This window comes from Protopterus annectens, chromosome 2.part0 (genome assembly GCF_019279795.1).
Source record: "Protopterus annectens isolate FY-2018-M chromosome 2.part0, PAN1.0, whole genome shotgun sequence".
NCBI classification, from domain to species: domain Eukaryota; kingdom Metazoa; phylum Chordata; order Ceratodontiformes; family Protopteridae; genus Protopterus; species Protopterus annectens.
In genome coordinates, this window is record NC_056728.1 from 1,705,826,115 (window position 1) to 1,705,851,909 (window position 25,795).

General features: G+C 43.2%; 1 protein-coding gene across 1 annotated transcript in view; it reads left to right on the forward strand.

Moving 5' to 3' along the window:
- The window catches only part of CDK11A (cyclin dependent kinase 11A), a 2,038,318-nt gene that overhangs the window by 170,584 nt on the left and 1,841,939 nt on the right, over positions 1-25,795 (forward strand). Inside the window, exon 3 of the mRNA XM_044061756.1 lies at positions 24,064-24,179. Within this exon, the coding sequence (XP_043917691.1) occupies positions 24,064-24,179 (116 nt within the window). The remainder of the gene's footprint in view (positions 1-24,063; positions 24,180-25,795) is intronic.

Here is a 25,795-nt window from a genome sequence, read left to right on the forward strand (position 1 = left end):
ATTCACTTTACCCCCAGCCAGGCAAACACTAACAACGGATGCATCAGATTATGCCTGGAGGGGTCCACATGGTAGGAAGATGCATTCAGGGCACATGGTCCCCAAACCAAATGCATCTACATATCAATCAAAAAGATATGCTAGCTGTTAAAAATGCCCTGACAGCCTTCAAGGACCTACTTCATCTGGGACATCTACTGATAAAGACAGACAATAATACCACGGTCATGTGGTATATAAACAAGCAGGGGGGCACACTTTGTTACCCTTTTGCAGACTAGCCATGACTTTGTGGGACACAGCACTGACTTACCAAGTACATCTGCAGGCACAATTCCTGCCAAGAAAAGAAAATACTCTGGCAGACGAACTATGCAGAAACCTCATGGATCCCCACGAGTGGCAGCTGGATCCACAAGTCTTCAGCATAACAAGGAAATGGGGATACCCGGACATAGATCTATTTGCCTCCCTTCACAACTACCAACTAAAAAGATTCTGCACAAGGACTTATCACAGACAAGCATGGAAAATGGACGCCCTATCTTTCAGATGGAAATACCTACCAGTATATGCCTTTCCTCCACTGCCACTCCTCCCCAAGGTACTCCTAAAGGTCAGACAGGAGAAGCCAAAGATGATACTGATTGCCCCAGACTGGCCCCGCCAGTACTGGTATCCAGTCCTAAGGAATTTGTCTCAATGCCCAGCTTGGACCTTACCTCAAATACCCCATCTACTGTCCCAGCAAAACAATCAGATCCTGCACAGTCATCTCAGGACTTTAAACCTGGCAGCATGGCGGATAATGTAATCATACAAAACACACCTCTCAGTAAAGCTGTGATGGATGTCATTTTGGAAGCCAGAAGGCCCAGTACTAGAAAATCTTATGCTGGAAAAATTCTGTGCTTGGAACCAGGCACAAGGAACTGATACAGCTGTACCAAATATTCCTCAGATTTTGCAATACTTAACTGAGATGCTGGACAAAGGCCTATCCTTTTCATCAATTAAAATTCATGCCTCTGCCATTTCGGCTCATTACAATACAGAGCCACCAATCTTTTCTCATCCTTTATTAAAGCAGTACCTCAGAGGAGCCAAAAATTTAAGGCCTCCAAGGAGATCACCAATACCTGTATGGGACCTCAACTATGTCTTGGAAAAACTCACCCTGCCTCCTTTTGAGCCAGCTGCTACTGCTAATATAAAGTTTTTATCTTGGAAAACAGCACTGCTCCTAGCAATAACTTCTGCAAGACGAGTTTCAGAGCTATAGGCACTCATGGCTGTGGAACCTTTTATCATGATGTTCATCGTGTTACCCTGCTGCAGTCATCACACTTGGGTTATCCTGCCGTCAGGCGGTCCCGCAGTCGGCCCGAGTTCCAAAGACTTGGTCCGGCGTCAGTTGCTGTCGCTTCTTCCCTGACGTCAGTGCGCCAGGGGTATATAAGAGGCATCCGACGCCATTTTCTCCAGTCTTTCTTGCCGCGTGGTGCCAGAAGCAGAAGCAGTTCACAAGTGCCAGTCAGCCGACACCTGAGATTTTCGATTCGAATTTCAGTCCGAAGTCTTCAATAAAGCTAAGTACCCCGTTGGGGAACCTTTTCTTGCCTCAGTCCGATGTCAGAAAAAGTTAACAATTGCATTTCTTGTGGGAAGTAAATACCTCATAAGGACTTCCATTCCTATTGTATTCCTTGCCTAGGCCCAGACCACGACGTCACAGGTTGTCGGTTTTGTGCTAGGTTTAATAAACCAACTATCAAACGCCGTTTTGACTTCGCACGCCATTACTTTGGTAAGAAATTGAATTATATCATGCCGTCGGAGCAGCCGATGACCGGCATGCATAAAAAACGCAAGGATAAGGACAGGCAGCCTAGGAACAAGCCAGACTCCGAGGCCTCTGATGGGCCTGCCGCCGGTTCTCCAGTTTTCAGTGAGGTGCCTACGCGCAGCCCCTGACGACAGCAGAACTGGAACCCCAGACAGCTACGGATTCTCAAGCGGCGTCTACTAGGCCGACGCAGCCATCTTCATTAGGCCCTTCCGACACCGGAGCAGAAGTAGACCCCGGTGCAGTGGAAACACCTTCGGTTGCAGAAGGTGTCTTCAGACCGACTACACTCACCATTAAATCTTATGCTAAGACAGGAACAAGGACAAGGATTTTACTCAAGACTCTTTCTAGTCACAAGAAAGGACAAAGCATGTAGACCCATTCTGGATCTTTCAGTTCTGAACACCTATCTGCAAGTACCAAAATTCAAGATGCTAACACTACAGCAGCTTCTTCCCATGCTGGGCAAGAATGCTTGGCTAGTAACGTTGGACCTCAAGGAGGCATACCTGCATGTCCCTATCAGACAAAATTGCAGAAAATACCTCCACTTCATTGCAGGTTCAACGCATTATCAGTTCTCTGCACTGCCCTTTGGCTTATGTTCATCGTGCTATGCTGCTGCAGTTATCACACTTGGGTTATCCTGCCGTCAGGCGGTCCCTACAGTCGGCCTGAATTCCAAAGCCTTGGTCCGGCATCGGTTGTCGTTGCTTCTTCCCTGACGTCAGTGCGGCAGGGGTATAAAAGAGGCAGCCGACGCCATTTTCTCCAGTCTTTCTTGCGCGGTGCCCGAAGCAGAAGCAGTTCGCAAGTGCCGGTTGGCCAGCTCTTGAGATTTTCGAACAGAATTTCAGCCGAAGTCTTCTATAAAGCTAAGTACCCCATTGGAGAAACTTTTCTTGCCTCAGACCGATGTCAGACAAAGTTAATAATTGTATTTCTTGTGGGAAGCAAATACCTCATAAGGATTTCCATTCTTTTTGTATTCCTTGCCTAGGCCCAGACCACGACGTTTCTGGTTGTCGGTTTTGCGCTAGGTTCAATAAACGCACTATTAAGCGTCTGGCTGATACCGCCCGACATTATTTTGGCAGAAAATTCAACTACATCATGTCGTCGGAACCTCCGACAACTGCTATTTTTAAAAAACGCAAGGACAAAGACATACAGCCTAGACCTAGACCAGATACCAAGGTCTCGGTTAGGCCTGCCGCCGGATCTTCGGTATTCAGTGAGGCGCCTACGCAGCCCCGGACTACCGCAGACTTAGAAAATGCGACTACCTCTCAGACAGAATCTACTGGGCCACTGGAGCCGGTTCCTCCTCAACTCGCGGACGCCAGCCCTGGCGGCGATCCGGAGACTATGGACAGGCCTTCGGTTTCAGAAGGCGTCTTTAAACCAACGACTCTCTCCGTTAAGTCATACGCTAGGCTTCCAAAGGTTAAGAAACCGGGTCCACAGACTCCCTCACAGGCCCCTATGCCTAAAAAACAAATGCTCAAAATGGCGGAGGACCTGATTACCCTTATCAGAGGTTCCCAACCCCCTCCTGACAAAAGGCCTAGACTGGAGGAAGATTTACCTCCTTCTGACCAGGAATCCATTTCCTCAGCAGACTCTGAGGAACAGGATGACACCTTCCCTCTCTATGAAGACTCAGATGCTGAGGAGTCTATTCCTTCTGTTTCCCTCCCTGAAGACTTCTCTTTTGGGGAAACCCTGCACACCATGAGAGAGCATTTCCACTGGGAAGGACAAGATTACTCTGACTCCAAGAAAAGACTCCGTGAGTTTCTTCTTCTACCTCAGCATAGACCCTAGCCATTCCCCCTGTTTTAGATATTCCGGATGATGTCTACACTGAATCCAATCTAAATCCAGATTCCTTACCTCCAGCATCACCTAAACCAGAAAGATACTATAGAGTCCCTGACTCTCACAAGTTTTTATATAAAAGCCCTGCTGCAGACCCAGAAACCATTTCCCAGGGTCCCAAACGGGTTAAGGCTTCTACTGCTAAGAATCCACTACCTGCGGAAAGAGATTCCAGGGCATTAGAAAGATGGGGGAAAAAAGTGTATACCTCTGCCACTTTGGCCATGAGGGCATTAAACTGCCAATTCCACATGATTAAATACCAGCAGTACTTGCTTACTCAGTTAAAACAGAAAATGATCCCTCAAACAGATCAACTAGATTTCAAAGGGATGCAGGATTTGCTGCATGCAGCAGAACAAGTGGGAAAACATACCTTGCAGTGTGGTTTTGATTCTTTGGAGGCCTCATGTAGAGCAGCGGTCACAGGGTCTGTAATACGTAGACATGGTTGGCTAAAAGTGCAGACCCTACCAGAACATGTCAAAACAAAGTTACTGGATGCTCCACTGCAAAAGGATGCGTTATTTGGTGTCAAAGCAGAGGAAGTTTTAAAGAAAATGGAAGAAAAGGCAAAATCAATGCAAACAGTTAAAGATTTTTTACAGGTGCAACCTCCTCGCTTCAGCAGAAACTGGCCATCAAAAAACTGGTCCTTTCCTGCTTCAGACAGACCCCAAAGGGGCAGGTGCAGACGCCCTAGGGGCAGAGGCCAGGCACAAGGTACCTTCAGGCCTAGACAATGGCAAACAACAACTCAAAGAGGGGGAGACGACCGATCTCAACCCTTCAGAAAACAAACTCAATGACTTTCCTCTTCGCCTGCCAAGCAAAACTGCCCAAGCAGCACCTCTAGGAGGAAAACTGGCTCTTTTTCCACAAAATTGGCACATCATAACAAAGGACAAATGGGTTCTGGATATTATTACCCGAGGCTACAGATTTCATTTTCACACTTTATCACGGATGAGAGGCATGCCAAATCTGCCAACAAACCAACGGGCAGAGGCACAAAAGCAAATTTCAGCTCTCATGAACATGAAAGCAATTCAAAAGGTACCTGCAAAAGAGAAAGGTCAAGGATTTTACTCAAGACTGTTTCTAGTACCAAGAAAGGACAAAGCCTTGAGACCCATCTTAGACGTTTCAATTCTAAACACATACCTGGACATTCCCAAATTCAAAATGCTCACACTACAGCAGCTTCTTCCCATGCTGGGCAAGGAGTCTTGGCTGGTAACGTTGGACCTCCAAGAGGCATACCTGCATGTCCCTATCAGACAAGATTGCAGAAGATACCTCAGATTTTTGGCAGGCAAAACGCATTATCAATTCTCTGCATTGCCCTTTGGCTTATCTACTGCACCCAGAGTATTCACGAAATGCCTGGCATCAGTAATTGCATACTGCAGACAACGAGGAATACAAATTTGTCCATATCTGGACGACTGCCTGATCCAAGCGGACAGCAAAGACATCCTACTACAGCATCTGGCATTTGTAACAAAGTTGCTAAGTTGCCTAGGGTACACAGTAAACAAAAAGAAATCAAAACTAATACCCTCACAAGAAATATTTTTCCTGGGTGCCAGCTTGAATACAACGGTCCAGATGGCTTACCTCACGCCAGACAAGCAAAAACAACTAGCTCTGTACTTCAAAAAGATGGCAACTTCTACCCAGCTCACTGCAAGGAAATTCCTGCAGGCATTGGGTTACATGGCATCCTGCATTCAACTAATTGCATATGCAAGACTGCATATGAGAAAACTACAATGGTACCTAAAAAGTGTATGGTCCCAACACAGACACAGCCTCGAAGAAAGTATAACTCTCATTCCCTGCCTTCAGAAAGAGTTTCTATGGTGGGCTCAAGCATGCCCAACAAACAAGGGCCTTCCTTTTGTCTCACCTCCAGCAAACCAAACCTTGACAACAGATTCATCAGACTACGCCTGGGGTGCACACATGGCAGGACAATGCATACAGGGCAAATGGTCTGCAAACCAAAGGCAACTACACATCAATCAAAAGGAGATGCTAGCTGTAAAAAATGCACTAACAGCCTTCAAGGACCTCTTGCATCCAGGACAACTTCTAATAAGGACGGACAACACCACAGTTATGTGGTACATAAACAAACAAGGAGGAACGCACTCCTACCTACTATGCAGACAGGCAATGGACTTGTGGAACATAGAATTAACTTACCAAGTACAACTGCAAGCGCAATTCCTGCCAGGAAAGGAGAACAAATTGGCAGACGAATTAAGCAGAAATTTGACAGACCCTCACGAGTGGAGACTACACCCACAAGTATTCTCCATGATAACTCAAAGGTGGGGACCACCAGACATAGATCTGTTTGCCTCAACCAACAATTGCCAGGTACAAATATTTTGCACAAGGACTTGTCATCCCCTGGCCTGGAAAGTGGATGCCCTATCATTCAGTTGGACAGCATTGTCAGTCTACGTCTTCCCACCTCTGCCTCTACTGACCCAGGTATTACTGAAAGCCAGATCAGAGAGACCACAGATGATCCTCATTGCTCCGGACTGGCCACGTCAACACTGGTACCCACTACTACGAAACTTGACTCGCAGCCCTCCATGGATCTTACCTCAATTCCCTCTGCTGTTAACCCAACAAAACTCTCAGATCCTTCATAGTCAACTAAGGACCTTAAACCTAGCTGCATGGAAAATACCTTAAATTATCAAACTACACTTCTCTCAAAGGACGTCCAAAATGTAATTTTTGAGGCCAGGTGGCCCAGCACCAGAAAAACATACTCAGACAAATGGAAAAGATTTTGTGTATGGAGCCAGGCCAGAAGCCTAAATCCTGGCATCCCAAATATTCCGCACATACTCCAATATCTGACTGAGATGCTACACAAAGGTCTTTCCTTCTCATCCATAAAGATCCATGCTTCAGCCATTTCAGCTCATTATGATACGGTTCCTCCCATTTTCTCTCATCCTTTGCTAAGACAGTTTCTCAGAGGGGCAAAAAATATAAGACCCCCCAGAAAACCACCAACTCCAACGTAGGATCTAAATTTTGTGCTGGAAAAATTAACACTTCCTCCTTTCGAACCAGCCTTTTCAGCAGAGCTTCAATATTTGTCATGGAAAACAGCCCTGCTGCTGGCTATCACCTCAGCACGCAGAGTCTCAGAACTGCAGGCTCTTATGGCAGTGGAACCTTTCATCATTTTCCATCAGGACAGAGTATCTTTACGCACCAACCCTTCCTTCATGCCAAAGGTAGTATCCAGTGTGGCTCTCAATCAGACCATACACTTGCCCACCTTTTATCCAAACCCACAGAATAAAGGAGAAAGACTCCTTCACTCTTTGGACATTCACAGACAGTTACGTTACTATTTGGACAGGACAAAGGCCTTCAGAAAATCTGACCAACTCCTTGTATCCTGTGCACCAGGCTTAGAAGGAAAGGCTATTTCAAAACAGACCATCTCCAAATGGATAGCACATTGCATCCGCTTTTGCTACTCACACCATGGGAAAGCAGTGCCTGTTAGTATTAGGTCTCACTCTACCAGGGCTACAGCAACCTCAGCAGCCTTTCTCCGAGGAGTCCCAACAAAGGACATTCTGGAGGCAGCTACCTGGAGTTCAGTGCACACCTTCACCAAGCATTACCACCTTCCTCTGTACTCAAAAACCGGAGCTGGGTTTGCCACTGCAGTTCTGCAGGGCATCTTAGCTGCACCTAACCTAGTTTAGTTCCTACCACCCAACCATAGCTTTGGGACTCTACCCAAGTGTGATGACTGCAGCAGCATAGCACAATGAACATAGTACAGTTTTGTACCTACCATAAATGTAGATGTTCGAGTGGTTATGCTGCTGCAGTCCAGGTTACCCTCCCTCCATCCCCTCTACCTAACAAGGCTTTTCTTATACCTCCATGTACATCAACCTTTGGAATGCATGTCTATATGGTGTATTTGCTTACAACTAGTACTATTGTTTTTCACTAAGGTATGTTTTGCAAGCTTCTTATTTTGCCTTCTTAGTTTGGGGCACCTGACATCTGGGGCAAGAAAAACTTAAGAAAATGGCGTCGGCTGCCTCTTTTATACCCCTGCCGCACTGACGTCAGGGAAGAAGCGACAACCGACGCCGGACCAAGGCTTTGGAATTCAGGCCGACTGCAGGGACCACCTGACGGCAGGATAACCCAAGTGTGATGACTGCAGCAGCATAACCACTCGAACATCTACATTTATGGTAGGTACAAAACTGTACTATCTACAGCGCCCAGGGTCTTCACAAAATGCCTGGCACCAGTAATTGCATACTGCAGACAAAGAGGAATTCAAATATACCCATACCTGGACGACTGCCTTATTTAAGCAGAAAGCAAGCACATTCTTTTAAAGCATCTGGCATTTGTCAAACACCTTCTAAGTTGCCTAGGGTACACAGTAAACGAAAAGAAATCAAAACTAGTGCCCTCACAAAACATAATATTCCTGGGTGCCAGCTTGAATACAACGGCCCAGATGGCTTATCTCATGCCAGACAAGCAACAACAGCTGACTCAATATTTCAAAATAATGGCAACAAGACCCAACTCCCTGCAAGAAAAATTCTGCAGGCCTTGGGATTCATGGCATCTTGCATACTACTAATACCATTTGCAAAACTGCATATGAGGAAATTACAATGGTACCTGAAAAGCATATGGACTCAGCACAGCCACAGCTTGGAAACAGTGATACCACTCATTCCCTGCCTTCAACAGGAGTTTCTATGGTGGGCACAGGCATGTCACCTCAACAAGGGTCAGCCTTTCACCGTACCCACAGCCAGGCAAACTATGACAACAGATGCATCGGACTATGCCTGGGGAGCACACATGGCAGGACAGTGCATTCAGGGCAAATGGACTACAGATCAGAGGCATCTGCATATCAATCAAAAAGAAATGCTAGCAGTACAGAATGCCCTAACAGCTTTCAAGGACCTCTTACACCCAGGACAACTAACAATAAAGACTGACAATACTACAGTAATGTGGTACATAAACAAGCAAGGGGGCACACATTCCTACCCTCTATGCAGGCAAGGAATGACCTTGTGGAACACTGCACTGTCTTACCAGGTTCAATTACAAGCACAATTCCTGCCAGGAAAGAAAAAAAGATTGGCAGACGACCTAAGCAGAAACATCATGGATCCACACGAGTGGAAAATAGATCCACAAGTATTTGCAATGATAGCTCAAAAATGGGGACGCCCAGACATAGATCTGATTGTAAGCCCCCAAAACTACCATCTTCAAAAATTTTGCACAAGGACATTCCAGCCACAAGCTTGAAAAGTGGACGCCCTCTCATTCAGTTGGAAAACATTAACAGTGTATGCCTTTCCTCCACTGCCTCTTCTAGCAAAGGTACTGCTGAAAGTCAGATTAGAGAGGCCACAAATGATACTCATTGCACCAGACTGGCCACGCCAGCATTGGTATCCAATTCTAAGGAACATGGCCCACGGCCCACCATGGCTTTTACCACAAATTCCTCACCTGCTCACCCAGCGAGACAATCAGATTCTACACAGCCAGCTCAAGACTTTAAACCTGGCCGCATGGCAAATTACATAAACAACCAGCCAACACCTCTATCCAAAGCTGTTATGGATGTCATTCTGGAGGCCAGGAGGCCCAGCACCAGGAAAACCTATTCAGACAAATGGAAAAGATTTTGCGCCTGGAACCAGGCTAAAGGCCAAAATCCACTTGATCCAAATATTCCTCAGATTCTACAATATTTAACTGAGATATTGCACAAAGGACTTTCCTTTTCATCTGTTAATATCCACGCCTCAGCAATTTCAGCTCATTACAACACGGATCCTCCTTTATTCTCACATCCACTCCTAAGACAGTACCTCAGAGGGGCTAAGAACATAAGACCGCCAAGGAGAGCACCAACACCTACTTGGGATCTCAACTTTGTTCTGGAAAAGCTTACACTGTCGCCCTTTGAACCAGCCTTTTCAGCTGATTTAAAATTTCTTTCATAGAAAACTGCCCTGCTACTAGCAATAACCTCAGCTAGAAGAGTCTCAGAGCTGTAGGCACTAATGGCAGTGGAGCCTTTCCTAATTTTTCATCAAGACAGAGTCTCTCTATGAATTAACCCTTCCTTTATGCCAAAGGTGGTATCCAGTGTGGCCCTAAACCAAACCATTCATTTGCCCACCTTTTTCCCAAACCCCCAGAACAAAGGAGAAAGACTCCTGCACTCTTTGGACATTCACAGGCAATTATGTTACTACTTGGATAAAACTAAGGCTTTCAGAAAATCTGACCAGCTCTTTGTAGCCTATGCTACAGGATCACAAGGAAAAGCCATCTCAAAACAGACCATTTCTAAATGGATAGGGCATTGCATACGTTTCTGCTACACGCATCATGGGAAACCGGTACCTGCTAACATTAGGTCCCACTCCACCAGGGCTACAGCTACATCAGCAGTCTTTCTCAGGGGAGTGCCAACCAAGGATATTCTGGAAGCTGCAACTTTGAGTTCAGTGCACACTATCACTTACCTCTATATTCTAAGACTAGAGCTGGTTTTGCCACTGCAGTTTTGCAGGGCCTACTAGCTTCTTCTAACCCTGTTTAACTCCACCTCCCATCCTTAGCTTTGGGATTCAACCCAGGTGTGATGACTGCAGCAGGGTAACACGATGAACATAGTACAGTTTTGTACCTACCATAAATGTAGATGTTCGAGTGTTCACTCTGCTGCAGTCCAGGTTACCCTCCCTCCATCCCCTCTGAACTAGCTGAACTTATCTATACCACTCTATCCTATACAACCTCTCTGGTGTATTTGCTTGTGTCTAAAGGTATTGTTTTATTTTTATCTAGCTATATATATATATTTTGCCTACCTATTGGGGGCACCTGACATCTGGGGCAAGAAAACCTAAAGAAAATGGCGTCAGATGCCTCTTATATACCCCTGGCACACTGACGTCAGGGAAGAAGCGACAGCAACCGACGCCGGACCAAGACTTTGGAACTTGGGCCGACGGCAGGATAACCCAAGTGTGATGACTGCAGCAGGGTGAACACTCTAACATCTATATTTATGGTAGGTACAAAACTGTACTATTTATCCAGACAGGGTTTCTCTGAGGACAAACCCGACATTTATGCCTAAAGTGGTGTCCAGTGTGGCTCTTAACCAAACCATTCATCTGCCAACATTTTATCCAAATCCACAGAACAAGGCAGAGAGAATTCTGCATTCCTTGGACGTACACAGACAGCTCAGATTCTACTTGGACAGAACCAAAGCTTTCAGGAACACAGCACAATTACTAGTGGCATATGCTGCAGGATCACAAGGAAAGGCTATCTCAAAGCAGACTATTTCAAAGTGGATAGCCCATTGCATTCGTTTCTGCTATTTCAACATGGCAAGCCAGTGCCTAAGGGCATTAGGCCACATTCAACTAGAGCTGCAGCCACTTCAGCAGCCTTTCTCAGGGGAGTAGCAACCAAAGTCATTTTAGAGGCTGCTACTTGGAGTTCAGTGCACACCTTTACAAAGCACTATCATCTGCCACTCTACTCTAAATCCAGGGCAGGCTTTGCCATTGCAGTTCTGCAGGGCCTCATAGCCGCTCCTAATACTGTTTAGCTCCAGCCTCCCAACCATAGCTTTGGGACTCTACCCAAATGTAATGACTGCAACAGTGAAACACGAAGAACATAGTACAATTGTGTACACTTGCCATAAATGTAGATGTTCGAGTGTATTCACTGTTGCAGTCCAGGTTACCCACCCGCCATCCCCCTTTTTTCTGCTGGAACTTATCTTTCCTTCTCTGATTTATACAACCTATGTGGTGTATTCGCTTGTAGATGAAGGTCAAGTTTATATTGGTGCATGTAATTTTATAACTATATAAATTTTGGCTACCCTTTTAGGGGGCACCTGACATCTGGGGCAAGAAAAACTGAAGAAAATGGTGTCTGCTCCTTCTTTTATACCCCTGACGACCTGACGTCAGGGAAGGGGCAACAGCAGCCAACGCAGGACCCAAGACTTTGGAATTCAGGCCGACTGAGGGCAACCTGCCAGCAGGATTACCCAAATGTAATGACTGCAACAGTGAATACACTCGAACATCGAACATCTACATTTATGGTAAGTGTACACAACTGTACTTTTCGTGTAGGCAGACAGCATTACAGACAGAAGAGGAATATTCACAACCAAGTGGATTTACTTGAGTGTACATATTTTCTCTGTAAATCTTGTATTATCTGCTTGTGTTTCAGTTCTTTTTGCTTATTGTTTCTGCTTTGTGTTCATATCCTTAACTGTGCTTCTCAGACATTTGTCTTTCTGCTTGTTTATTGGATATGTATGTAGTATTGTGATTACCTTTAGGCCCAGGTGGTGGTGGCTAAGAAGTTCTTGCACTAGTTCACTTAACCTGGTTAATAAATGTAATAAATAAGTAGGTGAAATGAAAGGGATATGAAAATGTGCCACTTCTGATTATTTTTGAAGTGGTGAATTTGCATTGTGCTGCAGTAGTATGCATTTTGTAATTTTTTGAAAGAGGAAAGGATGGGATAGTTTTTTATATTAGGAAGAATTACATTTTGTATGCTGGAGCAATCTTATGTAAAGCTCTTTCGATGTGTTTTAAGGTAAGTTTAAGGTAGGTTTATACAGAATTACAGCATTTGTGTTAAAAGGTAAGAAGAAGTGTACAATAAAGGCTTATTACCATTCCAAAACATGCAGGCTGATTTGTACAGCCCAGTCAGAGTGCCCATTGTAAATTGAGCATATGCCAGTAAAAGGATGTCCAGACACTGAAGTACTGTTGAATGGCTGGACTTCCCATTCTCATATGCTCATTGCTTGTGCTGTTCTTTTGCTGGGCATGTAAGTTTCCTTTGGGGAAAAACCTTCCACTTTAAAAATTGTTTTTATATTACTTCCTGTTTAGAAAAGTTATTTTAAGCTGGGAGTTTGTGTTTAATGGACTGATGTTCATCGTGTTTCACTGTTGCAGTCATTACACTTGGGTTATCTTGCTGGCAAGCTACCCGCAGTCGGCCTGAATTCCAAAGTTTTGGTCCGGCGTCGGTTGCTGTCACCTCTTCCCTGACATCAGTGCGCCAGGGGTATAAAAGATGCAGCCGTCGCCATTTTCTTCAGTCTTTCTTGCCGCGTGGTGCCCGAAGCAAAAGCAGGTCGCAAGTGCTGGTCGGCCGACTCCTGAGATTTTCGAAATTGAGTTTCAGATACGAAGTCTTCAATAAAGCGAAGTACCCCGTTGGGGAAACTTTTTCTTGCTCCAGACCGATGTCAGTAAAAGTTAACAATTGTATTTCTTGTGGGAAGCAAATACCTCATAAGGATTTTCATTCTTACTGTATTCCTTGCCTAGGCCCCGACCATGATGTTGCTAGTTGTCAGTTTTGCGCTAGATTCAACCAACACACTATTAAGTGTCGGTTCGATTTTGCTTTACATTACTTTGGCCGAAGATTTAACTATATAATGCCATCGGAACAACCGACGACCGGAATTCATAAAAAGCGCAAGGACAAAGGAAAGGATAGGCATCCGAGGTCCAAAACCGACGACGAAGCCTCTTCTAGGCCAGTCGCCGGTTCTCAGGTGCTTTCGCAGCCCCTGACACCCGCTACCTCAGAGCCACAGGCCGCCTCTGACTCCCACGTGGAGACAACTAGGCCTCTGGAAACTCAAGGTATTGGGCCTACGGAAACTATTCCCTCAGATGGGTCCAGAGCCACTGAGCAGGCATCGGCTTCTGAGGGTGTTTTCAGACCTACACAGCTTACTATCAAGACTACTTCAGCAGCCAAGGCAAAGTCTAAAACACATATAAAGACAAAGAAACAAGTACAGCATTCACCTGGGCAGCCAAAGAAACAGATGCTTAAAATGGCTGAGGACCTAATTACTCTTATCAGGGGTTCCCATCCCCCTCCTGATTAAAAGGCCTAGGCAAGATACTGACACTGATTCCTCTGACCAGGCTTCTATTTCCTCTGATTCCTCTTCAGAACAGGGATATTCTCTTCCTCCCTATGAGGATTGTGACGCTGGAGAATCTATCCCTTCAGCCTCTCCTCGTGAGGATTACTCTTTTGGGGAAACCCTGCACACCATGAGGGAGCATTTCCATTGGGAGAGCCAGGGTTATTCAGAATCCAAGAAAAGGCTCAGAGATTTTCTTTTACTGCCTCAGCACAGGCCCCTTGCTATTCCCCCTGTACTACATATTGTTGATGATGTTTTTACTGAATCCAGTTTGTCTCCTGATTCTTTACCCCCTGCACAAGTTAAGCCAGATAGGTACTACAGGGTCCCAGATTCACATACATTTCTTTATAAAAACCCTGCTGCTGACCCAGAAACTATTTCTCAGGGTCCCAAAGGAGTCGAGGCTTCCACTGCAAAAAAATCCTGTTCCCTCAGATAGGGATTCTAGAGCACTGGACAGATGGGGGAAAAAGTTTACACCTCTGCTACTTTAGCTGTAAGGGCTTTAAACTGCCAGTTTCACATGCTCAAATACCAGCAATATATAATGTCTTTACTCAAACAGAAAATGCTTTCAAGCTCAAAATGTCCAGAAAATAAGGAAATGCAGGATTTATTGCATGCAGCTGAACAAGTGGGAAAGCATACTTTGCAATGTGGTTTTGATTCCTTAGAGGCTTCTTGCAGAGCCGCAGTTACAGGTTCCGTCATTCGAAGGCATGCTTGGTTAAAAGAACAAAGTTTACCTGATCATGTTAAAGCAAAATTGTTGGATGAACAGAAGAGGTGTTAAAGAAAAATGGAGGATAAAGCAAAATCAATGCAGACAGTAAAGGATTTCTTAAAGGTTCAGCCACCCAGATTTAGCAGGAACTGGCCTTCAAAAAAATGGTCCTTTCCAGTGTCAGACAGGCCACAAAGAGGCAGATACAGATGCCCAAGAGGCAGATCTCAGCCACAAGGCACATACAGACCTAAGCAGTGGGGTGCTTCAGCCCCCAAAGGCGGCGAAGACAAATCACAACCCTATAGGAAACAGTCCCAATGACTTCCCTCTACCAATGCCAAGCACTTATCTTTTGGAGGCCCCCTTAGGGGGAAAACTAGCACTTTTCTCACAAAATTGGCACACAATTACCCAAGACAAATGGGTACTGAATATTGTTTCCCAGGGTTACATGTTCCACTTTCACACCCTTCCAAGGCCAAAAGGTGTGCCAGACCTGCCACACAATCAATGGGCAGAGGCACAAAAACAAATTTCTGCTCTCATGGGCATGAGGGCTATTCAAAAAGTGCCACAGCAAGAGCAGGGACAAGGATTTTACTCAAGACATTTCTTGGTACCCAGAAAGGAAAAAGCTTGGAGACCAATACTGGATCTGTCTACTCTAAATACTTTGCTGGACGTTCCAAAATTCAAAATGTTGACACTGCAGCAACTTCTACCCATGCTGGCCAAAAAGGCTTGGCTAGTGACTTGGGACCTTAAAGAGGCATACCTGCATGTCCCAATCAGACAGTCTTGCAGAAGATACCTCAGATTCGTAGCTGGCTCAATGCATTACCAATTATGCACTGCCCTTTGGCTTATCTACTGCGCCCAGGGTCTTCACAAAATGCCTGGCGCCAGTAATTGCATTTTGCAGACAAAAAGGAATTCAAATATATCCTTACTTAGACTACTGCCTTATTCAAGCAGACAGCAAAGACATTCTACTAAAGCATCTGGCATTTGTAAAAAGATTACTAACTTGCCTAGGGTACACAGTAAACAAAAAGAAATCAAAACTAGTGCCCTCTCGAGATAATATTCCTGGGTGCAAACTTAAATACAACTGCCCAGATGGCTTATCTCACGCCAGACAAACAAAGGCAACTGACTCATTACTTTCAAATGATGGCAACAAAGACCCAGCTACCTGCAAGAAAAATTCTGCAGGCTTTGGGCTTCATGGCATCCTGCATCCTGCTAATTCCATATGCAAGACTGCATATGAGGAAGCTACAATGGTATCTAAAAAGTGTTTGGACTCAACATTGCCACAGCCTGGAAACAATAATTACTCTCATTCCCTGCCTGCAACAGGAGTTTCGATTGTGGGCACTGGCCTGTCACCACAACAAGGGACAGCCTTTCACTTTACCCACAGCCAGGCAGACACAAACAACAGATGCATTGGATTATGCTTGGGGATCACACATGGCGGGAAAATGTATACAGGGCATGTGGCCCACAGATCAAATGCATCTTCATATCAATCAAAAAGAGATGCTAGCTGTACAGAATGCCCTGACAGCCTTCAAGGATCTACTACATCCAGGACAACTACTACTAAATATGGACAATACTACAGTCATGTGGTACATAAACAAGCAAGGGGGCACACATTCCTACCCCCTCTGCAGGCAAGCCATGACTTTGTGGAACACAACACTGGCCTATCAAGTACATCTGCAGGCACAGTTTCTGCCAGGAAAGAAAAATACTTTGGCAGGCGAACTAAGCAGAAACCTCATGGACCCTCATGAGTGGAAGCTAGATCCACAAGTCTTCAGCTTGATAACAAAGAAATGGGGATGCCCAGACATAGATCTGTTCGCCTCCTCTTACAACTGCCAACTACAGAAATTCTGCACAAGGACTGATCACTCACAAGCATGAAGGTGGATGCTCTATCATTCAGCTGGAAAAGCCTAACAGTTTACGCCTATCCTCCACTGCCTCTACTCCCCAAGGTACTCTTAAAGGTCAGACAAGAGAAGCCAAAAATAATTCTGCAGACTGGCCATGCCAGCACTGGTACCCAATCCTAAAGACCTTGTCTCAAGGGCCAGCCTGGACTTTACCTCAAATTCCTCATCTGCTAACCCAACAAAACAATCAGATCCTCCACAGCCAACTCAGAACCTTAAATCTGGCTGCTTGGCGAATAGTATAGCCACTCAGACCACATCTTTCTCTAAAGCAGTTATGGATGTCATTTTGGAAGCCAGGAGGCCCATCACCAGGAAATCTTATGCAGAAAAATGGAAGAGATTCTGTGCTTGGAACCAGGCACAAGAACTTGAACCGCTTGTTCCTAATATCCCTCAGATTTTACAATACCTAACGGAGATGCTGGATAAAGGCCTATCCTTCTCATCAATAAAGATCCATGCCTCTGCCATTTCAGCTCATTACAATACGGAACCTCCTATTTTCTCTCATCCACAACTAAGATAGTACCTCAGAGGGGCAAAAAACATAAGACCCCTGAGGACAGCACCTATACCAACATGGGACCTCAACTTTGTCTTGGAAAAGCTCACACTGCCTCCTTTTGAGCCAGCCAATACAGCTGAGATAAAATTCTTATCATGGAAAACTGCTCTGCTCCTAGCAATAACTTCAGCAAGAAGAGTCTCAGAGTTACAGGCATTAATGGCAGTGGAACCTTTTATAATTTTTCATCCAGACAGGGTTTCTCTCAGGACAAACCCAACATTTATGCCAAAGATAGTATCCAGCGTGGCTCTTAACCAAACCATTCACTTGCCAACCTTTTATCCAAATCCCCAGAATAAGGGGGAGAGACTTCTGCACTCTTTGGACATGCACAGACAGCTACGCTTCTACTTGGACAAAACAAAAGCTTTCAGAAAAACTGAGCAACTTTTTGTGGCTTACGCTGCAGGATCACAAGGAAAGGCTATTTCAAAACAGACTATTTCAAAATGTATAGGACACTGCATTCGTTTCTGCTATGCACAGCATGGCAAATCAGTGCCTAAGAATATTAGGCCACATTCTACCAGGGCAGCAGCCACATCAGCAGCTTTTCTCAGAGGAGTACCAACCAATGAAATTTTGGAGGCTGCAACTTGGAGTTCAGTGCACACTTTTACCAAGCACTATCAATTACCTCTTTACTCTAAATCCAGAGCAGGCTTTGCCACTACAATTTTGCAGGGCCTCATAGCCACTCCTAATCCTATTTAGACCCAGCCGCCCAACCTCAACTTTGGGATTCAACCCAAGTGTAATGACTGCAACAGTGAAACACGATGAACATAGTACAGTTGTGTACCTACCATAAATGTATATGTTCTAGTGTATTCACTGTTGCAGTCCAGGTTACCCTCCCACCATCCCCCTATCATTGCTGGGACCTATCTATACAACCTATGTGGTGTATTTGCTTGTAGAAGAAGGTAATGTTTATTTTAGTGCATGACTTTTTATTTGCAAATTTATTTAGCCTACCCTTTTGGGGGTACCTGACATCTGGGGCAAGAAAAACTGAAGAAAATGGCGTCAGCTGCATCTTTTATACCGCTGGCGCACTGACGTCAGGGAAGAGGCGACAGCAACCGACGCCGGACCAAGACTTTGGAATTCAGGCCGACTGCGGGTAGCCTGCCAGCAGGATAACCCAAGTGTAATGACTGCAACATTTATGGTAGGTACACAACTGTACTTTGTCAGTTTACAGTTGTTTAATGTAACTGAAAACTGTTTTCTGAAACTGGAGGCTGGCAAGTGCTTTTAACTATGTTTTGTGTGAAAAATTGACAGATTTGTACTGGCTTTTGCTGCTTGTTTTCCCTGGGAAGGAGGCAGTAATTTCTTTTTCACCATGGAACAAACTACCAGTCCCATGGGCAGTCCTTCAGCCGCAAAAAGAAAAAGTTAAGCAAACAGCCTTTGTCCCCCACAGCAGGCTAGCAATTTGGCTCAGCTGCAGGTGGGTGACTGCTGTGGCTGTTACTTGTTTCCCAAACCAGTCACTGTTTTACCCTGGATACCTTGGTGTAGCACCTACAACCACTATGGACCAAGGGTTAGCTACTTCCTCTGAGAATGGTGGGGTCCCCTCAACGAGCAAGGTAGATCCCTCTTGTCAGTTCTGGGAGAGAAAACAGAAAATACTTCAATGTTTTGGCAGAATATTGTGCTCATCCCTGGAAAGCTGTTGCCATTAATAACACTCTTAGCCCCATTTTTCCTGCCAAAAAGAAAGAGAAAACTAAACATGTATCACCTCCTCCTCAAATTTTCTTAGACAGGAGTAGTTTACTGGGTCTAGCTCAGGGTTTAATTCACTCTGTTGTTTATTCTTTTAAGGTAGATTCTGGTAAAAGAAAGAGAGCTGTTTTCATTGAGAGATTCTGAATCTGGACAGGCAGATGAAGGGACAGATGCAGAGTTTTCTTCTCTGTTTTATGATTCAAACTCTGAAAGAAGACCTGAGGTTCTGATTCTCCCTGTGGAGGTTTCTGTTTCTTTGAGATTATTCCAGAATGTGTCAATGTTTTCAGTGAAAGAAGACTGAGGTTTCTCAGTCCCTCAGAAAAAAATAAAATAAACTATGAGCTATTACAGAAAGAATTTGTACAAACTTGACCAATTCCTCCTCCATTTCTATTTACTTTGATGTTTTTCTTTGTGTCACTGCCAGTGATTTTTCTGATAGTCAGCCTACTTTCCCTGAAAACATAGAATGTATAAATGTCCTCAGTATTTTAAGTTTTTATAAACTCTCTTCCCAAATCTAACCCAGCAGCTATAGGTTTAGTTAATCCTACTGCTGCTGAACATTTAGTTAATTCCAATCCTACTCTTTCTGGTAAAAATGGGAAAATTATTAATTATGGGGGAAAAGTGTATGCTTCTGCAACTTTGATTTTCTGAATTTTGAATTGTCAGGATCACGTTAGTTTATTCTGACTAATTGTGAAAGTATGAGGAATGTTTTGGTCTGCAGTTTGTTCTTATGAGGAAAGATGTACATTAAATAATATTGTCTTCCATTGTACAAGTCACTAGTCCTTGTTTACAGTGCGGCTGTGGCCACTGGTACTTTATTGAAGAGGTTTGCCTGGCTGTGTTCTCAGAACCTTCCAAATAATGGAAAATTGTGATTTTACATTCTCCTTTGGCTAGAGATTTAGTTTTTTTGTTTCCTTTGATGCACAGATGATGAAAATGCATGAAATGGTCAAAATGATACAAATAATCTCTTTTTCATTGTTTTGGCAAAAAACAAAATACAGTCTCAACAAAATGCAGATAAACAGACGTTTAATAAGAAATTGCATTGGGCTTCCAAAATGAATTCATGAGCACGTTACAAGTCAGAATGACTGTAAGGGGCCTTCTCCCCACTCCCACCCTGGCAGTCCTTTTTCCTTTCTAGGAATTCTGAACCTCTGTTTATCTCTGTGACAACAGATAGTTTCAGACAAATGGGTTCTGGAAGACATTCATCAAGGTTACAGGTGGCAGTGGAGAAAATCCCTCCTTTTCAGAGGATAATTCCTAATCACCAGACAGGACTCTGTTATTTCCACTTGGCCTTTATCATGTGCTATCCCAGTGAGAGAGACAACCAATTCCACCTTCCTAGTGTGTGAAAGTTTTTTTTATTGAAGCATGTTTTAGTGCCAAAGAAAGAAAATGCTTGGGGACCAGTTCTTGATCTTTCTTTCTTAAACCTGTTTTTGGTAACGTTTAAGTTCAAAATGTTGTTACTTCACAGTTTATCCCTTCTTCCTCATTCAAGTTTCCTGGTAACACTAGGTTTAAAAGATGTTTATCACATCCCTATTCATGCAGACTAAATGTGTTTAAGGTTTTGTGTGTCTGGGTCACATTACCAGCTGTCAGTCTTTATATTTGGACTATCTACCTCACCAAGAGTGTTCACAAATGCCTAGCTGCAGTGACAGCTCATTGCAGGCTGTAAGGTATCCACATTTTCAATATTTAGGCAATTTGCTTATCTTTGCAAAGACATTTTCAGACACTCAAAAATCTCTCAATTGGGCAAGAGATCTCTTGCAGAAGTCGGAGTTCCAAGAGAACATTCAGAAGTATTTTTTGACTCCATTACACAGAATTGTTTTCCTGGTATGTCAGCTAGACACCACAGTTCAAAGATCTTTCCTTCCACAGGAAAAAAAAATATTTATATCTAGATTTATTTCTAAGGCTTTTCCACTCAGACTTTGGTCACTGTTATGGAATTCCTTGGGATTGTGGGTGTCTTGGCATCTATGGTCATCTTGGTAACTCTGGCAAGACTCCACATGACTGTGGTATCTGAAGTCTCTCTGGTCCCAGCACCAAAATTCTTTGTCTTTTTAAATCCTAGTGCTGGGATTTTTCAGAAGAGAAATCACTTGGTGGAGATGGCAAATTTCCCCTAAATCTGGGTCTCCTCTTCTCCTTCCCTGTTCTAAAGTGGTCAGTCACCATAAGTGCCTCAGATTTTGTTTTTGGAGCAGTTTCAGGAGGGATAAAAGTGCAAGGTGCGTGGGACAGCAAGTATAGATGCAATAACTTGTATACATAAAAGGGGTGCTTGCCATTATCAAGGCACTCAAGTCTCTGAATCATCTTTGGTCTTCAGGATCACTTTAGATTGTTAAAGACAATACTAGAGTCGTGTGGTACATCAACAAACAACGGGGAACCAGGTCATACCTCATTTGCAGACCAGCCATGTTAGCTTGTGATATAGCTTCGCAGCACAATCTCACTCTACAGGCATCCTCCATTCCATCAGAACAAAATTGTGCGGCAGACAAGCTGATCAGGGCAAGGCAGACCCTTATGAAAGATCAAGGGTCTTCCAAGATTTGATCATCAATGGGAGTTCCTAGATTTGACCTGTTTGCCTCCTGTCTGAACATTCAGCTGGCAAGATTCTGTTCCAGGACCCCATGCAAGAAGGCCTGGAAGACAAATGCCTTTTCTTTTCCTTGAATAAGAATTTTCCTAAAAGCTTTTCCACCCTTTCCATTGATATCCAGGATACTTCTGAAGATTCAGAAAGAATCCACCAAGATCATTGTGGTAACTCCCTTCCTTCTGGCCCAGGCAACAGTGGTTCTTCCTTCTTTTGGAAATGGCCAGGGGCAGTTATCACAGCTTTCCTTACAAGAATGGATCTACTCAGGCAAGAGCAGAGGTGTTTGGTACACCCCAACCTCTGTCAACTTGAACTGCCTGCCTGGATGATAGTGTCTTAATTCTCTTTAGGCAGTTGTTTACTGACCACGTGCAGCCAGTATTAATGAAGGCAAGAAAGCGTGCTATTATAAGATCATATATTAGCAAAATGAGAAGGTCTTCTGATTGGTGCCAGTAACATAACTAGCACCCATTCAGGGCTAGTTGTTCTCTGGTTTTACAATATTTGTTTGAGTTACTGACTTGTAATCTTTATTACTCTTCCATCAAGGTTTATTTATTGACCATTTCACCACGTCTGCTCATGGATCCTCCTCTTTCAATACATTCTCATGTAGAATGGTTTTGAAAGGGGTTTTGCTTAAGAGATTTCCAAGAAAACTGCTGGTCCCTCCTTGGGATCTTAATTTTGTGTTAGAGAAGCTAACACTTTCTTGATTTGAAACAGCTAACCTGGCTAACATGATGTTTTTAACATGGAAAACTGATTTACTTATTGCTCTGACCTCTGAAAGAAAGGTGTCTGCGTTGCAAGTCCTTATGGTCAGTCAACCCTTTCTCATTTTCCACAGAGACAGGGTTTCTTTGAGAACCCGTCGCTTTTTATACTTAGTGGTATCCAAGTTTACTTTAAGCCAAACTATCTATCTCTTCATTTTCTTCCCTGAATTTAAAAATGGCGAAAGGATACTCCATACCTTTGTATGCCCACAGACAACTCTGGTACTGTCTTGACAGAACTAAATCTTTTAAATCTTCTGATAAGTTATTCATTTCTTGTGAAGGTAAGAAGAAGGGATGACCTATGTCAAAACAGACCATTTCCAAATGGTTGTCTAAGGCTTTTATCTTTTGTTATACTTGTCACAACAAAACTGTTCTAGGAAGGGTCAAAACCCAGTCTACCAGGGCTTTGGCTTCCTCTATGGCTTTTTGGAAAGGGTTAGATTTTAGATGTATTCTAGAAGCATGACCTTTGTCCTCTGTACATACTTTTACAAAGCACTGCAAGCTTGATTCCTTCTCTAGGTCTAGATTCGGCTTTGCTAGGACCATTCTGCTGTGGCTCCTGGACCTCTTTCCTTCCACCTTCCAAATATAATAAGGGAGGGTAAATAGTTAAGGCTACTGAAGCAATGATCAGTGTGATGAACGTAGTACAGCTGTGCAAGTAAACTTTTTGTTTCCCCAGCATTGCTTTTTCAGGGCTCAGCTTCCCTCTGTCTGTTGACATGAAAGCTATACAAGGCCTGTTGCCCCAAAGCTGTCTTTTTAGTTAGCTCAGTTTGAGCTGACTTTTTAGTTAGCTCAGTTTGAGCTGACTGGGCGAGTGGGTTGTGCCTTGAAGCTTTGAAACCTGACCAGCTATTATATCCTTGGCAGCATATAACTCATAGCTAAGGCTACTGCACCAGTGATCATTTGAACATCTGCTATTGTGGTAAGTTTACTAAAACAAAAGTACTATCCTGCTGTTCAGTTGTATTTTGCCTATAAAATGTCACCATCTGGTCAAGTATTGTGTTGCTTGTACATGCCCAAGTCAAAATACAAAACCTTCTTGATTATTCATTCATGTAGAGGAACAGAAACATTGTTCATCTTACCTGTTTCTATTTAAACATGCCACAGACTGATAACTTCTTGGCAGGGGTTCAAGATTGTAAAAGAAAAAAAAAAGCGTATTTCAAGACTTGGCTTTATTCATTGACTGCCACTTGGAAGAGCTGTCCATGGTGGTGTAGAGGTGAGTGACTTTATCGAAGAGGCTGTTGTCTAATGTATGTTGCATTACATATATAGCTCTTGGTGTGTGTGTGTGTGTGTGTGTGTGTGTGTGTGTGTGTGTGTGTGTGTGTGTGTGTGTGTGTGTGTGTGTGTGGTCTGTTTGGTAGAACAGGTGTTAGGTATAGGACCAGATTGGTATTGGTCTTGACTTCCAACTCTGTGGAGTAATTGCACCATGCTCTGCCTTAAATGTTAATTTCCTGTGTTGTCCAATATTAGCTTAAGAAGGAGAAGAATGACTGACACCTTCATAAATTTATAGAGAGTGGTAGGAGAAACCATTGACTAAACTGAGTTAAGGGACAGTCTTTGCTAGAGGTCATGGAATTTTTTGCTGGATGTGTCTGCCAAGTAAAATGAATTAGAAACCAGATATAGTTTTCCTGCAGTGTAAGGAGATAGGGTTTGTAAAATAAAGATAAATAAGTAAAAGTCTCTGTTTATTCCTTTTCTCATTGTTTTTACATTTTCTGCTTCTTTTCTCTTTTTCTGTTTTTACAGACTGATGATCGAGATTCTAAACGAGACTCCCTGGAAGAAGGGGAGCTACGAGATCATCGCATGGAGATAACCATTAGAAATTCACCTTATGAGAGGGAAGATTCCCTAGAGGAGAGGTACTGAGGAGGGACACCAAGGGACTCTTATTAATGTTAATATTTTGCTGTGGAATCATCTTCTGTTACCAGGAAGTGCAGGATGTTTGGTTCAAATAACTGACGATTTAATTTATCTGAAACAAGTTTTTCTTTGCATTTTTTTCAGATTACTTTGTAAACAATGAACATGATATTTTTCTATGCTAGACTATATTGTTTCATCCTGTGTGGTTTGACTGGTCTTTGTTATGGTTTTTCTTTTTTTGACATATGTTTTTTCAGATCTGTCTCTTCTTTGTTGGGAATCCCTTCTTAATCAAAGGAAGTGTGAAGAATAAAAAAGTATTTCACTTTGAAACTTTGTGCTTGACCCCAGGCACTAGATAAAAAATTAAGCAAAACTGAAACAGCAACTCTTGAGTGGTCATAATGACAGTGAATATAATAGAAATGTAAAAGCATAAGATTATATATTACTGTTAAACTACTTCCTGTGGTGCAGGATTTGATTCCCTCAAACTTCATGTACTGTGTGATCTTAAGTCAGTTAACCAGACAGTGCTTTAGAGCAGTTGGGAATTTGGGCCAAGTTCCCTAATGGTCTCCAGGATAGTATGCCTAATAACTTCTTATAAACCTATATTAATTTAAAGTTGATAAAATAAAATTTTGACTCTAGAAATCTCCTGACATGATGATCAATGGTTTCATGAGTTGTACAACTATAATCCCTTTTAATTTCACAGAGAGGCAGGGCATCTGTATCACAAGAGGTCAAACTTGACGCACATTATTGTATTCAAGCTTTTGACAATAAAATCAATTTAAATGATACTATAAAGCCAAACATGAAAAAAATAACTTGCAAAATCTCTTTTTACGGAGTGGGGCTTAAGCCCCTCTGAAAATGCAAGTTACTGTAAGCATTGTGTCTAACCATAGAAACCACCCAAGTAGGAAAAAACATCAGAAGAAAATTTGCTCTAACATACAAATTCAGTACCTCACATCCAGTATTACTACATTTTTCATCAGTTTCCTAATGAAAAAAAAAACCTTGAATAAGCAAAACAACAATTTGCTTTATCTATAACAGCAAACAGGTCATTAACATTTAAACTGGTGATCATTTCCTGTTTTGTATTTCTGTGTTGGGCATTATGAATAGAAAACATCCACTTAAGTGCATTTGAATGGCACTGGAAGCCTGTTAAAGTAATTCAGAGTACTGCATTGACATTTCAAAGAATGCCAGGACTCTACCTGACAGGAGTGCAGTAATCTTTGTATTTCTAGTATGTATATAGTTTCATTTTCAGCCCCACAGCTGCTTAGATTTTGCCAACATCTACATGAGATAAAAATACATAATTTACCCACAATTAAGGTAGGAAGCAAAGAACATATGCAGGATGATTGACACTTGTCTAAGGGGAGAAGCACAGAGTTCTCCACCTAATAAAAAGACAATTATCCATAAAACAGTTTCACTTCCATTCTGCTTAATAATTCTTACCAACTGAGAAGTGAGAGAGAACTACTTGGTCTCCCATTAGTGAAAGTAAGGAACATACTAAGATCAGGGATGTGCAGCATCCAGCACATAAGTTAATAAAAACACTAAGTGCTTAAAA